This window comes from Paroedura picta, chromosome 12, assembly GCF_049243985.1.
Source record: "Paroedura picta isolate Pp20150507F chromosome 12, Ppicta_v3.0, whole genome shotgun sequence".
Classification (NCBI taxonomy): Eukaryota; Metazoa; Chordata; class Lepidosauria; order Squamata; family Gekkonidae; genus Paroedura; species Paroedura picta.
The window spans coordinates 34,209,128-34,224,416 of NC_135380.1; the positions used below are offsets into that span (position 1 = coordinate 34,209,128).

Genomic DNA, 15,289 nt, shown 5'->3' on the forward strand with positions numbered 1-15,289 from the left:
ATCCGCAGAGCAAAGAGCCCTGTGGGGGGCATAAGATGGTCAGAGGTCTGGGGAATGAGTCTTATGAGGAAGCAGTGAAAGAAGAACTTGGGTATGTTTAGCTTGGAAAAGACTGAGGGTGTGTGTATTTGCACCCTTCAGGTGTCTGAAGGGCTACCACATAGAGGAGGACAGGCTGCACCTTTCCCCTGATAATGCCACAATAAAAAGAGTACAGAGCTGCCTTTAAAAAACAACAACTGAGAACTATATTTCAAACTGTAATTTAAAAAAAATTAGGGATAAACTCCAGTGTGCTGATGGAGGGGAGGAATCGAGGCTTTTGAAGCAAGGAAAATGAAAAATACGTGGGCGAGTCCTGTCAAGATGCACCCCTTCTGTTACCCAGAGCGTTAAAAGATGCTTTGACTGTGGTCTTTCCCAAAAGTTTGTGCCAAATCACAGGAAAGCAGGGGGAAATGTAGAAGTACGAGCGTAGGGTGACCTTGATGCAGCTGCCTCTGAACAACACCACTATGGTAAGCAAGGCAGAAACATCTATGTGGGAACAGCCCAGCTGAATGTATGCACCAAAATGCAGCAGAGCACAGCTTTTTGAGGCCACCCGGGAGCCCCACCTGTGGTGTTTTGCTCCGTGGTGTTTTGATCTGATCCTTCGGCCCCATCATTAAAGTGTCAACATGCTGGAGTGACTCAGCTCATGGTTTGAAGCACAGCTGACCCAGGGCTGGGCAGCTCAATAATCACGGAGGGCCAGTGGAAATTGGTGATGATGGAGACTCTGATAGCCCGGTGCAACCACAAGGCCCTTAACTTTGCACATGATTTTTAATCTCGTTGAAAGGAAAGTAGGAGGGGAAAGGTGGGGGAAGCTTAACAGTGGCACACTTGCAGCAGCAGAGTCATTAAGCCTAATGTCAATTAGGGTTTCTGACCCAGTTTCTGAGTTCTGTGGGGAGAAGTGAACTCTTGTCCCTCTCTGATCGGAATGAGTACATGGAGCATTCCCTTTGCATCAGGCTTCTTCCCACTAATTTGTTGCTGCTTCTCAGGTTGCCACAGGGCAGCCTGGATGTTCCTCTTTCCCCATTTCTAAAAGGGCTGCCCTGCATGGCTCCCCTGTAGCTTCTCCGAGGCCTTTGCTGTCATAATAGCCCGTGTGGGGCAGTGGTTAAGAGCAGTGGCCTCTAATCGGGAGACAAGCTTTGATTCTCCTCTCCTCCACACACAGCCAGTTGGATGACCTTGGGTCATTTCTAGTTCTCTCAGAGCTGTTCTTGCAGAGCAGTTCACTTAGAGGTCTCTCAGCCCTGCCTACCTCGCAGGGTGTCTGTTGTGGGGAGAGAGAAGGAAAGCTGCTTGTAAGCTGCTTTGGGGCTCCTTTGGGAAGTGGAGTGCAAAAAACCCAGCTCTCCTCCTCCTCCTTACTGGTCCCACTCTGCTCCTTCTTCCAGAAGGGGCTGTTTCTGCATGTTCTCAAGGGGGCACGGTGCGTACTGGTGGGGGAGCCACTGATGATGTCTTGCTCTGGGCAGCCAGCCCTGGTTATCGGTGGCCCAATGCCCAGAAGCTCCTTGCGGAGCTGTAACTCATTTTTCCTTTTGCACAATGTGCTCAGTAGCTTTTTGGGCATAGCCAGTTTCCAGTTGCTCTGCCTGGCCAGAGACGAGGCCTCTGCTCTGAGCGCTCTGGCCAACTGTAATGTCTTCCCCTCTGCCTTCCTTGTCTGCTAAATGAAATCCAGTGTTCCCTGCCAGCAGCATGATTAGATTATCCCAGAATCAGTTTGTATTGTATTTACTAGCAGATGAAATACGGCAGGAAGAAAATCTAATTGCTCAATGAAGGAGTCTTTTTTTTTTTTTTTAGTAATGGACAGGAAGAAAGTGTGGCATTTGCAGAATCCCAATTACAGTTGACTTTTGTTCCCTCCAGACTTCTTTTATTTGCATTTCTTTCTTGTGGTTGTCATTGTTTCCAGTTCCCCTCCTCCTTGGACCCTACCACTTAAGACTCATTCCCAGCCAAAACAAAATCCACATTATGTCTTAACTGCAGCCTGGACCTCAAGTCCATCTCTTGATTCTCATCCTTTTCTTCATACTTGTTTCTACTTTGCAGGCCAACAGTTAGTTTAGTTTAAGTCATTTATGTTGGCAGAGATTAAATATGCAAAGCTGCTTAAAAGAATAAAATAGTCTTATTTAGGAGAGAAATATCTTGGTATAGAAAGAGGAGATAGTGTTAACTGTCTAACTGTTGTTCTGCATTCATTCTCTGTTCTGGAGGCAAGCTGGAAGGAGGTATCCTCATAGGAGCAGGAAGCCTCCAAAAAGCCACTCAAGACATAGGAGACTATTTGAAAAAATAGTCCTAATGCTAAATACACATTTCTTCTGATGCCCCCATAGGATATTCTGCGTTTGTCTTTCAATCATACACGCATATTCTAGCAGTCCCTGTAGCACAGATCCCCAGCAAGGCAGCTCTTGATGATTCTTGGCACCTGCTTGCTTCTTCCTCAAGGTAAAAAGCCAGTCTGGACTTTGCAGTCTCTTTGGAATGGAAAGTCTTCAGAAGACCCCAGGAATCACTATCTCTGGGTCTTCAGGCAGCATCAGAAATATGCCCCCCCCCCCCAAGCATAGGAGGATTTCCTGGGCTGGACTCTCTCAGGCTCCTCCTATGGATTTCCCAACCTTCTGTAATCCTACCACCACCATGGCAGGCATTTTGTCACGTTCCCTACTACCCTGTCTCAGAATTTCCAAATTTTTGATTGGGAACCTGTGCTCTGCATTCGCTGCCAGTAGCTCTCCAGGGCCTCTGATGAAGAAACGTCTTTCCCAACACTTGCTTACCTCAGAACTTGTAACTGGAGATACCTGGGATGTCTTTCATGCAAAGTGTATGATCTACCGTTGAGTCATGTTTCCTCCCCATAAGTAGGTGGCCTTCAACACATGGAGAGATGGTTGTATCGCTTTTTCTGCTCTTGACTCAGCCATCATGTACAGAGTGAGACTGTTGGTCTGACTCACCTAGTGGACCTTCCTCTGACCATGGTAGCGGCTTGGCTTTAGGTGCCGACACTCCTCTACAAAGACACTCCAACCCCTCATTTCCTTTTGACTTCCCGCAAGGCAGACGTCATTGACAAGGCATGCAAAACCATTCACAAAATCAGCTCTAATAATAAAAGCTTTCCCAGCGAGAACCCCTCAGAGCAAAAGTATTCTGGGAAAAAGCTGGAAGTTCATGGGAACCGTTTGGTAGTCAGTCATCCTTATCGACAGGAAAAGAGGAATCTCCCAGTAATGTATCTAGACCAGGGGTAGTCAAGCTGTGGTCCTCCAGATGTTCATGGACTACAATTCCCACGAGCCCCTGCCAGCGTTCCCATGAGCCCCTGTAGTCCATGGACATCTGGAGGACCACAGGTTGACTACCCCTGGTGTAAGGCACATGATTTGAGGAATAGTAGATGTTTTATGCTTTGGCCAACAAGGAATGTCAGGTTGTTTCTTATGGCTGAAATTGATTGGGTGTGGACTGGGCTGCACATGCTTTGGCAATAGCCAGATTAGATTACCATTGTCTGCCTTTGAAGACGCTCCAGAAATGTCATTGACACAGAGTGCAGCAGCTAGAGTTTGTCAACCTCTCCTTAATGAACATGTAAAGCAGAAACAGCTTTGCTTTCCAGCCTGTGAGCGTGAGTTGAATGTATTGTGTATGGTCATAGGCCATAACAGTGTAAAACATTAAACAGTGTAAAATAAATACAGAATATACAATTTAAAAGACGAAGTTCAGATTAAAACAGAAGTACCTGAGAAAAAAATCCTTGCAATAAAACAGTGTGAGACCCACCAAGGAACCCATGGTCTAATGACGCTGATAGACTTGCCATATTGATTCTGAAACTTTTGCTTGCTTGGCTTGTAGCTTCCTAGCAGCCAGTGCTTCGAGTGCTATTCTGTTAGTTACAGAGAGGTTTCTAGTTGTGTTCAGGCCAAGTTCTAAGTGCGGTGTTTGACCTTGGGCCCCAAAGGACATGACCTTCAGGTAGCAGTTGGAGATCGCCCGCTATTACTACTGGAAAAAATGGCTGCCGTGCAATCTATGACATTATACCCCACTGAAGTCCTTCCCCCCACAATCCCCATGCTCTTGGGCTCCACCTCAAAAACTTCCAGGTGTTTCCCAACCCTACCTCCATCCACATGAAACCTGCTCGGGATCTAAGGTCCCTTGGTGGAGCTTTGGTACAGGAACCCAGATGTAAAATTGGCAGATGTCCCAAATTATCAGCTTAACTGTTGGTTGTGCTGATTGGGGTTATTCAGTTGATTATCTGATGGATCTTATTTCCCCTTCCTGTTTGTTCCTATTCCTGTCTGGGCAATTTTTATGACTGGAGTTTATAGATGTATGCTTACTTAGCTGTTTTAAGCTGTTTTAGTAGGGTTGCTAGCTCTGAGCTGGGAAATACCTGGAGACTTTGAGGGTGGAGCCGGAAATGGGTGGGATTTGGGGTGGGGCATCAATGGAGTATCCTGCTATGGAGTCCACCCTCCAAAGCAGCCATTTTCTCCAAGGGAATGTATCGCTTTAGTCTGGAGGTGAATTGTAATTCCAGGGGATCCCCAGGTCTCACCTGGGGACTGGCATCCCTGTGATGTCAGAAACCCTTAATTTAGGCAAAGAAGCCTATCTCCACGTGAATCCCTACTAAATAGAGCAGGGAGGGATCAAATGGTAAATACAGCTGATAATTCATAGGTTTGGCCCTTGCCCACAATTTGGTGATAATAAATGGGAACAAATTTGTGGCTTCTGACAGTGCTTTGTATTGTTTTGTTCATAGAGGTGCTAGTACAATAGACTTTTGTCTAGCCCTGATGGAGGTGTTAAAAGGGATTTCTTCTTGTGGGGAGATTATCTCCCCTTTAAGTTTAACTCTAATGGTGTGTAAAATAACAGCTAAGACCCTAGTCCCAGTTCTCCACACAACTCAGATTAACTGGTATTCTTTGACAACGGAGATGGGACATTTGACTTACAACTAAATACGACGTCACAGAACCCGTTTGAATGGTGGGCCCTGGTCCTCTGGAGCCTCTCTTTCTCTCCAGGTGGGGATAGCTAGGCTGGGTGTGGTTCTGCTCCCACTGCCAGTGGTCAGCTACTCTTCTCAGAGGAATGGCTTCCCTGCCCCGAGATCAAGCATTAGATGTGTTTTTACCAGTTTACTATCTGAGAAACAATCAGTTTGAGAGCTGTGTGTTTCCAGGCCAGGACAGCAGCCTGGGGATTTGTTCTCCCACTCCTGACATTACACTGTTATTTCAGTGTTTCCAGAAGCAAACAACTAACTATGGCTTCCAGTTTAAGGATGGGAACAGTGCCGTCCTCCTAAGCATACATTTGTCTTTTAAGGGTATAACTGTATTGAGGATGGCTTTGGAAGCTGCTTTGCCCGTGGGGGGGGGGGGGAAGAGCTCATACAGTGATGTCACATCTTTTCCCCCTTTCAGTCCCACCCCCGTTTTCCCTCCCCACTTTTTGCTCTAGTTTATAAGCAGTTAAAGGTGTCCGTCACTTTCTGGAGAAAGCATCTAAGATTGAGTAGTCTGTACCAGCAGACGGTCCCTTTTAATCAATTATGGGTTTGTTTTTTAAATCCCTTTTGTGAATTGCATGCTGGATTGTAAGGCATTGACAGAAACCCCACGTTCTTGTTTTAGTAGCGCTAATGTCCATTAAGGAACTTGCCATAAATATGCAGTTCTTTTAAAGTTTAACAAAGCCACAGCTGCTTATGGACCTTGGAACATAAGTACAGTGTTCACTGAAATGCCAGCTAGGGCTTTTTCCCTGGCCATCATATATGAGAAAGAGGGAGATGATGCCGGTCACACCAGAGGTCATTTATGTCTCATCCAGGACTTCTCAATTCCACGCATCAAAGATTCTGGTTGGGAAAATGCTGTGTACATGCTCCCTTTGGGACAAAAAGGGTTCCTTTGCTTCGATTGCATGGGTCTTCAATAATGAGGTCTGTTGCCATGTAACTGGGAATGCTGGCATCACAGACAGCATAGGGCTGTAAAACAAAGTTCAGTGTTATCCTGTGATGCCCTGTAATCTATTGCTGAACACTTTATTCTCCAATTAATTTACCCCTCTGCACACAAGTCTGTTCTGTACCGATAACCCCACAAGCCAAATGGTAACACAGGTGTAATGCAAACCAGGACATGAGCAAATGTGTATCAAGAAAGCAAGAATGCTGGGCAATACGTCACTTGGTGATGAGCAAGTGGGCAATTAGCGGTTACCAACACCGTGCTGTCGATTGCTGCTGTGAGCTAAACCCCTTGAATCGATCGTTTTGCTTTAAAAAAAAAATCCTTATGCTGTATTTCCTCTTTCCTTCTGCCCCAGATCCTTACCAAAGATTCAGTAACAGTTAATGTGGACGGTGTGGTTTATTACCGCGTTCAGAATGCAACACTCGCGGTGGCAAACATCACAAATGCTGATTCTGCCACTCGACTCTTGGCCCAAACCACCTTGAGGAATGTTCTGGGCACCAAGAACCTCTCCCAGATCCTCTCCGACCGGGAAGAGATTGCACACAGCATGCAGGTATGGCTAAACAATGTTCAAACTGTATGTCCCTGGACTGTTACACAATGAAATCATTGTCTGACAGAGGCAGTCTAAAGTGCAAGGTATAGATCCCTAGGGGTTGTATCATGTGGATTCTTTACTAAGTGTGTGTGAGTTTGCCATACTAGTGTGGATCTGAGTAATAGGTGTTGAGCTTAGAAGCCTGGCAATTTTGACCCGCTTTTAGTTTTTAGAGGAGCACATTTTCTAGTCCTGCATTCTGGGAGAGTAGATTTGAAAGAATATGGGCAATACCCATGAAGCCTCAAAAACTCGAACTAGAAAGGGTGTGTGCTAAGTAGCTTCCTAGCAGTATTAATGTAAATTGCATGCAGTCACACAGCACCGACTTGTGACAAGGAAGCCAACTTGACTCCTTCCTGTCACTTAAAAATGATGCCTACATAAGACCTGGTACAGACACAGTTGTAAATCCTCAAGCATATTGATTTACTTGAACCACGTTTAAACTTTGTGGCTCCTGCAAGCTCTGTTTCGGCCTGTTATGACTCCGTGCGTTGATGGCCAACTTTTGACATGGCTGCTGTCTTGTGTTGTTCACAGACCACCCTCGATGATGCCACTGATGCCTGGGGGATAAAAGTGGAGCGCGTGGAGATCAAAGATGTGAAACTGCCCATCCAGCTCCAGAGAGCAATGGCTGCTGAAGCGGAAGCAGCCCGTGAGGCCAGAGCCAAGGTAGGCGAGTTTGTGTATTAATTTAATTTAATTTAATTTTGTTTGTTTGTTTGTTTATTAGCTACTTTCCCAGCTTACAGAACTTAAGATAGTTTACTGTGTAAACCAGCCTTTCTCCACTTTTTCACCTTTGAGAAACTTCAGGCTTTGAGAAACCCCAGAAGTGGCGCGATTGTGTGGAATGTGGTTGGGAAGCATAGCTGTGGACATGCCCACCCAGTGCCCCTCTTCTTCCCACCCTCTCCAGGGCCATCATGGGCCATGGGGGGGGGGCAGAGTGACAGGACCATATATGGTCATATCGCCCAATAAATGTTTAATGAATTTTAAAAATATATCAAAAATTAACTCCCACCCATTCAGGAAACCATTCCAGGGCCATCAAGAAACCCCAGGCCTGGTGTAAAAAAGCAGTAACCATAAAAAAATACATTAAAATCACAATGTAAAATTCCAGTATAAGATAGCCAGTAGATAGAAAAAACTAAAATTAATCAAATGCTGTCCTAAATAAAACTGGTTTAAACATTCAGCTAAAGTTTGAAAATGAGGCATCCTTGTTTCTCTGACCAGCTAAGGGAAATCATTCTCTAAAAGGTGGCCCGGCAAAGGGAGAAGCAGGTGCCATCTTTGAAATCTTACAGCTGTCAATCTGTAGTCTTTGGCTTTGGATAATGCCTTCTGGTTGCTGGGTTGACTTGCGTTCCCTGAAATCTCTGTAGTCTATTTCCCAGCATGGATTTTTACTCCTCCCCCACTCCTCCCCCCCCCCAAAAAAGCAGAAGTTGGTTAGAACTTGACAAAGTTTACTAATCTTTTGAAATTTATCACGCATAAGACCTCTGTAAGGATAAGTGGTAGATTATTACAGTGCCAATAAAGAATCTGGTAGATTATTTTGTACAGCAAAAGATAGCAAGTCGATAAGTTCCAAAGTCCTAGACAAGAAGTGATTTTAATGTGTTGAAAACCAATGTGGTTGAATAAGAAGCTAGAACATAATGGAAAAGCTTTATAGTTCTATAAGTCAGATTGCATCTTGTCTTAATTAACTACACTGAGGCAGGCGTTATGGAGAGGAGTTGGATGACCTTCCCTCCGAGTGGGATGAGGTTGATATTCAAAAACTGATCCCCTGCTTTGGATGCAGTCCCTGGCATCTCCAATGTCCTTGAGTGTTTCCCAAGACCTTCTCTGCTCAGGACCCTGGAGAGCAGTTACCAGTTGTCTGCTTCAACAGCATTGAGCCCAATGGACCGCTGGTCTTGCATGTAGGAAATATCTTAATATTGTCCATAACACTCAGAACCTACAACTGTCCTTGGAAACATCTGGCCAAAGTGTGTGAGATCATCTGTCCACTTAGCATAGTGAAGGATAAATTCTTCCTTACATGTGGATTGTCTTTTCAATGCCCTGTTGTTATTATTTATTATATTTGTTTTATATTAGATTTATTTTCCATCACATATAAAAGAGAAAGATCAAGCAACTGGAAATATATATAAACAACAAAACAAATTGCAACAGGATATGCTAAAAAAGCTTAGTCCTATCTTTTAAAACTTCCACCAAAAGTGTTGCAACGGTAGACATAATTTCAGGTGGAAAGTTGCTTAGTAAGTATTGAAATGCACTCCCCCCTTTTACAAATCCCTTAGAATGCAATAGAGGGGTAAGAAATTCGTCACGAGGAAGCTCATGAAGCTGGCAATCAAGAGTGATGTGTTGTACTGAATCTGGTCAATTTGCAGAGCATAAACATAACCTCTCTTGAAATGGAATCTTCTGATATTGCCCAGCTAGCACCTTAAAGGGGACAGATCTCTCCATAACTTGGCCTCATCCGAAAGCCTGGCAGAAGAGCTCCGTCTTGCAGGCCCTGAGGAACTTCATTGCTCTGTCGGCCTACATCCAACTTGCCTCTCAGGACCCTGTAATCTTTGAGTATTAACAATTCAGTTGTCTCTAAAATGGCTGATAGCTTGCCTAAGAGGATGGGTATTCCTTCTGTCATCCCCTTTCTGTGAAATTTCTTAACCCCATAGCATGCTGTCTTGGCACCAATTGTATCAATGACCAGGAGAGTATGGAGATAGTTCTTCCAGGTTGTGTGACTTAAGGAGAAAGAAGGCAGCAGATACTTGCTTGGTGTGACACATCTTTTAGGGCAGGGGTAGTCAACTTGTGGTCCTCCAGATGTCCATGGACTACAATTCCCATGAGCCCCTGCCAGCATTTGCTGGCAGGGGCTCATGGGAATTCTAGTCCATGGACATCTGGAGGACCACAGGTTGACTACCCCTGTTTTAGGGCATGTCTCAGAAGGCTGTCCAAGACCCTGATGAAACATTGGCTGTTTTCGGTGTTTCCAATTGCTTTGTTTGTGGTTATCTCTCTACAATAGCATGACAACAAACAACCGGAACCGAATGCTGGCTCCAGAGATCTCATTATCTTTTTTTCCCTTAAGCAATGAGTCACCCTTTTTCGTTTACATAAACTGAGTTGGCTGCCAAAATCCAGGTGTCCTCCTAGTTCACAGGCTTCCAAACTGCGTGGAAGCTCATGAGAGCTCCCCATCAGAAGACAACATAGTGGACATTTCCCTGATGGACAGCTTGCCCACCCTTGCTGTCCTCTGCAAAGTGCAGCTCTAGGAGGAGGTATTCTAGGTTATACTACATTCATATGATATGTTTGTGGAGCCTGGCCAGCAGTTCATGTGAATTGAGCATCCATGTTACAACACTCTCAGTCAGTCAGTCAGTCAGTCAGTAACCTTTTATTGGCATAAAATATGTATAAGGAGAAGAGCCTAATGCTGGGAGTGATCAAGGGCAAAAGAAGAAGGGGGTGACAGAGAATGAGGTGGCTGGATGGAGTCACTGAAGCAGTAGGTGCAAACTTAAATGGACTCCGGGGAATGGTAGAGGACAGGAAGGCCTGGAGGATCATTGTCCATGGGGTCGCGATGGGTCGGACACGACTTTGCACCTAACAACAACAAATGTATTAGACATATAAAATTAGGGTTTAAAATTTCAACAAAATAATAAAATAGGCCATGGGGTTACATAACCAAACAGATCTTAAAATGATTAAATAAATTATAGAAGATAAAATACAAGGCAGGCAGCATATTATAAAAGCATCTTAGTTAAAACTCTGGCAACTAAAATGGTTACCTCTGGGTCTTCGTCAGAGAGCAGAAATCGCAAGGTCATAGATTTACTTACAGAAGGCTTGTTTCCCAGCAAAGCAACAAAGCTGTCATCCCGACACTGCTCATATAAGGGGCAATCTAACAAAATGTGTGAGACAGAGTCAGGGCAGCCTGAACCACACGGACAGAGTCTCGCATGGTATGGGATATGGTGGAATCTTCCCTCTAGGACCTTTGAGGGGAAAGCATTCATTTGTGCCAGGAGAAAAGCTCTTCTCAGGGGTGGGACATCAAGAAGATGCAAATATGTCGATATAATATTTCTCTGCTACAACACTCTCCTAAAAACCTCTGCAGTGGATGGATGAGCCTTCCATAATCATCCTACAGATATAACACTGGAAAAGAGCAAGAGTCCAGTTGCCCCTTAAACACTAACAAAAGACGAACAGGATGAGCTTTCATGAGTCACAGCTCGCTTTTGAATTTCTGAAGAAGTTTATCTCCTGCCACAAATCTTGTTGGTCTTTAAGTTGCTACTGAACTCTTGCTCTTTTCTACTGCTTCAGGTAGACTAACATGCTTCCCCACCTTGATGTAACAACCCTTTTTCTCCTGTACAGATTTGTTAATTCACTGAGATCTTCCCTTTGTGTTCTGGGGCAGAGTAACTCTGAATATCAGGTGCTGGAGGGGAGAGCAGGACATGGAGCCTTTGGCAGCTTTGGTGCAGCTTCATGAAAACATTTTTCATGGGTCGCTCATGGAATTAATTTGGGCTGAGTGGCAAGCAGTGAGGGTCGGAGGGAGCACTTGGCCCCTGAGACTTTGACTTGGTTTGTTTCTTTTTTTCCCCCCAGTTTGTTTTTAACGTAATCCCCTCAGAATCCAATAAGATCATCCTCTGCCAGTTCTTCGTCTAGTGACGCTGTTTTCCCAGACAGTTAATAGTTCTGTGTATTGCATTGTTCTCTTGCCTGGAAAATAGTTTCTGTCTCTGGTTTATTTTTAGAAGATAGAGAGCATCTATAGATAGACAGTGCCCTTTAGTGTCAAGATTTAGGCATTCCAATGCCCTGCCCGAGACCTTTGTGTTGCCATCCATATTATAGTCATGGAGTGCATGCTTTGCATGTAGAGAGTCTCTAGCATTACTAGTTAAACATAGGAGCACGTTTAATTGCCTTCTCCTGTGTCACATCAATGCAGCTGGCTCAAAGCTGTCAGGATCTCAGGCAGAGGAAGAAGAAGAAGAAGAAGAGCTGGTTGTTTGTACCCCACACGTTACTACCCAAAGGAGTCTCAAAGCATCTTACAATCGCCTTCACTTCTTCTTCCCACCACAGACACCTTGTGAGGTAGTTGAGGCTGAGAGAGCTCTGAGAGAACTGTGACTGGCCCAAGGTCACCCAGCTGGCTGCATGTGGAGGACAGCATAAGCCCTGTTCTCCAGATTAGAGGCTGCCACTTCTTACCACTACACCAAGCTGGCTCTCAGTGCACCAAGTTGGCTCTCTTTTGAGTAACAGAGCTAGTCTTCAAGATCTCTTTCCATCGCCCTGCTGCCTGAGATCCTGCCAGTGTGGACATCAGGGACAGAACCCAGGACCCTGGGTGTGGCAAGCAGGTGCTGCGGTACTAAGCCATGCCCCTTGCAGCTGGTGTGCAAGGCCTGGAAGAGCAGCTGCTAGCCTGAGTTAGACAATCCTGGGGTGGAAGGTGTCTTCCTAGGTACTCAGCGATCTGTGACTGCCTTCCTTCTAGGTGATTGCAGCAGAGGGGGAAATGAACGCCTCCAGGGCCCTGAAGGAAGCCTCCATCGTGATCACGGAGTCTCCCGCGGCCCTCCAGCTCCGCTACCTGCAGACCCTGACCACCATCGCTGCTGAAAAGAACTCCACAATCGTCTTCCCCCTGCCCATAGACATGCTACAAGGCCTCATGGGGAAACGCTAGCAGTGAGGGAGGCCAGATTCGTTCAGAGGGCAAGGCCGAGAGGAAAAGAACGGGGGAAGGAATATTGCTGTCTAGCTTTCCACATAGATGCGTGTCCTGTGATTTGTGTCTGTTGGCGACCCATATCCCGTTGCTGTTTATCTGAACAAATTACACTTTGATTTTAGACCGTGTCATCTCCCTCTTTCAATCAGCCTGTGCTGAGGATGGGGGGACATTAGAGTTTTAGGATCTGCCTGCGTTTGACGGCCGGAGAATGTGTCGCAGCGTCTCTGCCAAGCAGGCACAGGTGACTTCTTTCAAACATAATAACGTTTTTCTCCAGGGAAACCGCTTCTCGGTGGTGAATCCGAAGCGGAACTTTCCACCTAATGCCTTGCCACAGCAAGTAGAGAAGGAATGAACACACAGTAGTTATGGGAACAATATGCTTGTCGCTGCGAAGTTCAGTCGTTCTTGAGTGGGTTTGTTTTGTGTGCCGACTAACAAAAATGCCTTCTATAAGCACTTGAAGATGCCTCTGGATCTGCTTTTTTATTTGTACAATTTTTTAAATAAAGTAAATGTGTGCTTTTTTAAAAGGATAAAATCCTCTTATTTTTAGATGACTATCCGTTGAATTTTTGAAATAAACACACACACATATATGAAAGCATGAGCAAAAAAAAAAAGAAAGAAGAAAATTGTAATCCTAACCGGTGCCTTTTGCTCTTGATTCTATTTTTCCCTGTTAGTAAGCAGCATTAGCTCTTTGTGAACAATTGTATTAACTGTTTTGTGGTAGCAAATAACCAGGGTTCCTGTTTAGCTACGTATATCTGTGTATTTGCCTAGTGTTTTTGCAATCTTTGCATCCAATGTGAATACTGATGCTGGCAGTTTACTTTACTCCCAGTTTATTCCTAGGACATTGGCCTTACTCCTTTACATTTCAGAGACAGAATGGGTTAGAGCAGGGGTAGTCAAACTGCAGCCCTCCAGATGTCCATGGACTACAATTCCCAAGAGCCCCCTGCCAGCATTCGCTGGCAGGGGGCTCCTGGGAATTGTAGTCCATGGACATCTGGAGGGCCACAGTTTGACTACCCCTGGGTTAGAGCTTATGCGCTTAGCTTTAAAAGCAAGGTCCCTGGCCTTGCTTATTGGCCTTGGAGGCTACGTCCGGCTAGGATTCGCGGTCTTCTCTGTTTCTGCCTCCTAGCGGTTCTTCAGATAGGATCTCTTCAGGCAAAGCGGTTCCCAGTCCATGAAGCAGGGATGAAATATTTCACCAAAGGGACAATTATGAATCATACAGTTGTACTGACACAGTCACACCGCCAGGAAAACCGAGTCTTGATTCCAGTCCCAGTTTAGCTTCACGCTGCTGCTGTTTAGGATGCACTGTCCAGATACTGCACCCCCTGCAAACTCAGGCATCCAGATCCTCACTTCATGTCGAAAGGCTGTTTTCACACAGTTCATTTCCAGGGGACTACTACAGTTTACAAGGCGAAAGGTCTTTGCCTTTTTGCGCCCTTGCAATGCAGTGCCCGCATTTCTCTATCACGATGCATGCCCATGCCAGCAGGAAAAGATCGAAGAACCCAATTTGCATTCCTCACTGAAGCCACTCTGTGTAAGCATGCTGCCTTCCACGGGTTGGGTTGGCATTGCATGTGAATTGCCACCTGGTGAGGTTTTCACAGGTTAATACCAGAAACCCCCTTTGGGCTCCCTGATGACCTTACTGCCTAAAACATGTTTTTTGCTAAAAGTCCGTCTCCCATTTCCCATCGTTTGGTGAGAACAGTGCTGGTGCCCATAGTGTAGCAAAGAAATTGTCCACAGCGACCGGAAGCACGCTCCATGTCGGCTGTTTCCAAGACAACATATTTCTCTTCTAGCATCCCTAACCAGGTCAGTGCTGATTAGGTAAGAAAGGTTCTCGGCGGGCTCATGCAAGCCAGACAGACCGCAGTGCTTTCGCTAAAGTCCTTCCCACCAGAAGTGCTTTTAACGCTGTGAGTGGAAATGCCAGCAGCAGGGGAAATTAAAAACTGTGTAAAGGAAGGGCAGCCATATCTCTCTCAAGGGTGTCTTTGTCTCCTTGTTCACACGATTATGCCTGTAATAAATAAACTTTGTGTCTTCTTATCAATTCTTGCCTTGAGTTTTCTAGGGGTTAGCTCAGGGGGAAGGGAGGAGACCTGCTTGCCTGCAGAAAGTGCCCAGATTCCATTTCTAGCCTCTCCAATTCAAAAAACATCAAGTCGCAGATGAACCAGTAGACTTCAAGTGCTTCCGTGTGGAAATCTTGGCCTGGTTAGGCATTTCCACCAGAACAAGGTTGGTCTTTTGGGTGGGGAAGAAAGGAACTGCCACATAACACCCTCCCCAATGGCCTGCTTTTTGCAATTCCTCTCCTACTTTTATGACCTCTTTATATCCAACATATATATTTTAATGAAAGCTAGGCATTCAAGGGAGTCAATAAAGTATTAAAACTTTACCGTATTGTAGCAATTTTTTTTTAAGTCCTGTGGGCAAGAAGTGACAGCTGAGGCAGGGGAAGGCTGAGGCACAGAGAAAATGCCTGTGTGAACATTTCATTACTGCTAGGAATGCATCTTCATTCACAGCAGCACCAAGAGTTACATACAGAGCCCTCTCTGGGGGAAAGGAGCCCTGGAAAGCTGGTGGCAGCCAAGCCAGAGAACACACAGAGCTACCTGGAATAATAATCTGTCTTTGTGGTAGTTTCATCATGAGCACTGATTTATATATTCTGTGCCAGCAATTTGTACCCAG

At 45.4% G+C, this 15,289-nt stretch overlaps 1 protein-coding gene across 1 annotated transcript in view; it reads left to right on the forward strand.

Annotated features, from left to right (window-relative positions):
• The window catches only part of STOM (stomatin), a 41,635-nt gene extending 26,996 nt beyond the window's left edge, over positions 1-14,639 (forward strand). Inside the window, exons 5-8 of the mRNA XM_077305324.1 lie at positions 6,451-6,654; positions 7,243-7,377; positions 12,308-13,445; positions 13,597-14,639. Coding sequence (XP_077161439.1) covers positions 6,451-6,654; positions 7,243-7,377; positions 12,308-12,499 — 531 coding nt within the window. The 3' untranslated portion in view covers positions 12,500-13,445; positions 13,597-14,639. The remainder of the gene's footprint in view (positions 1-6,450; positions 6,655-7,242; positions 7,378-12,307; positions 13,446-13,596) is intronic.
• The last annotated feature ends 650 nt before the right edge of the window (positions 14,640-15,289 follow it).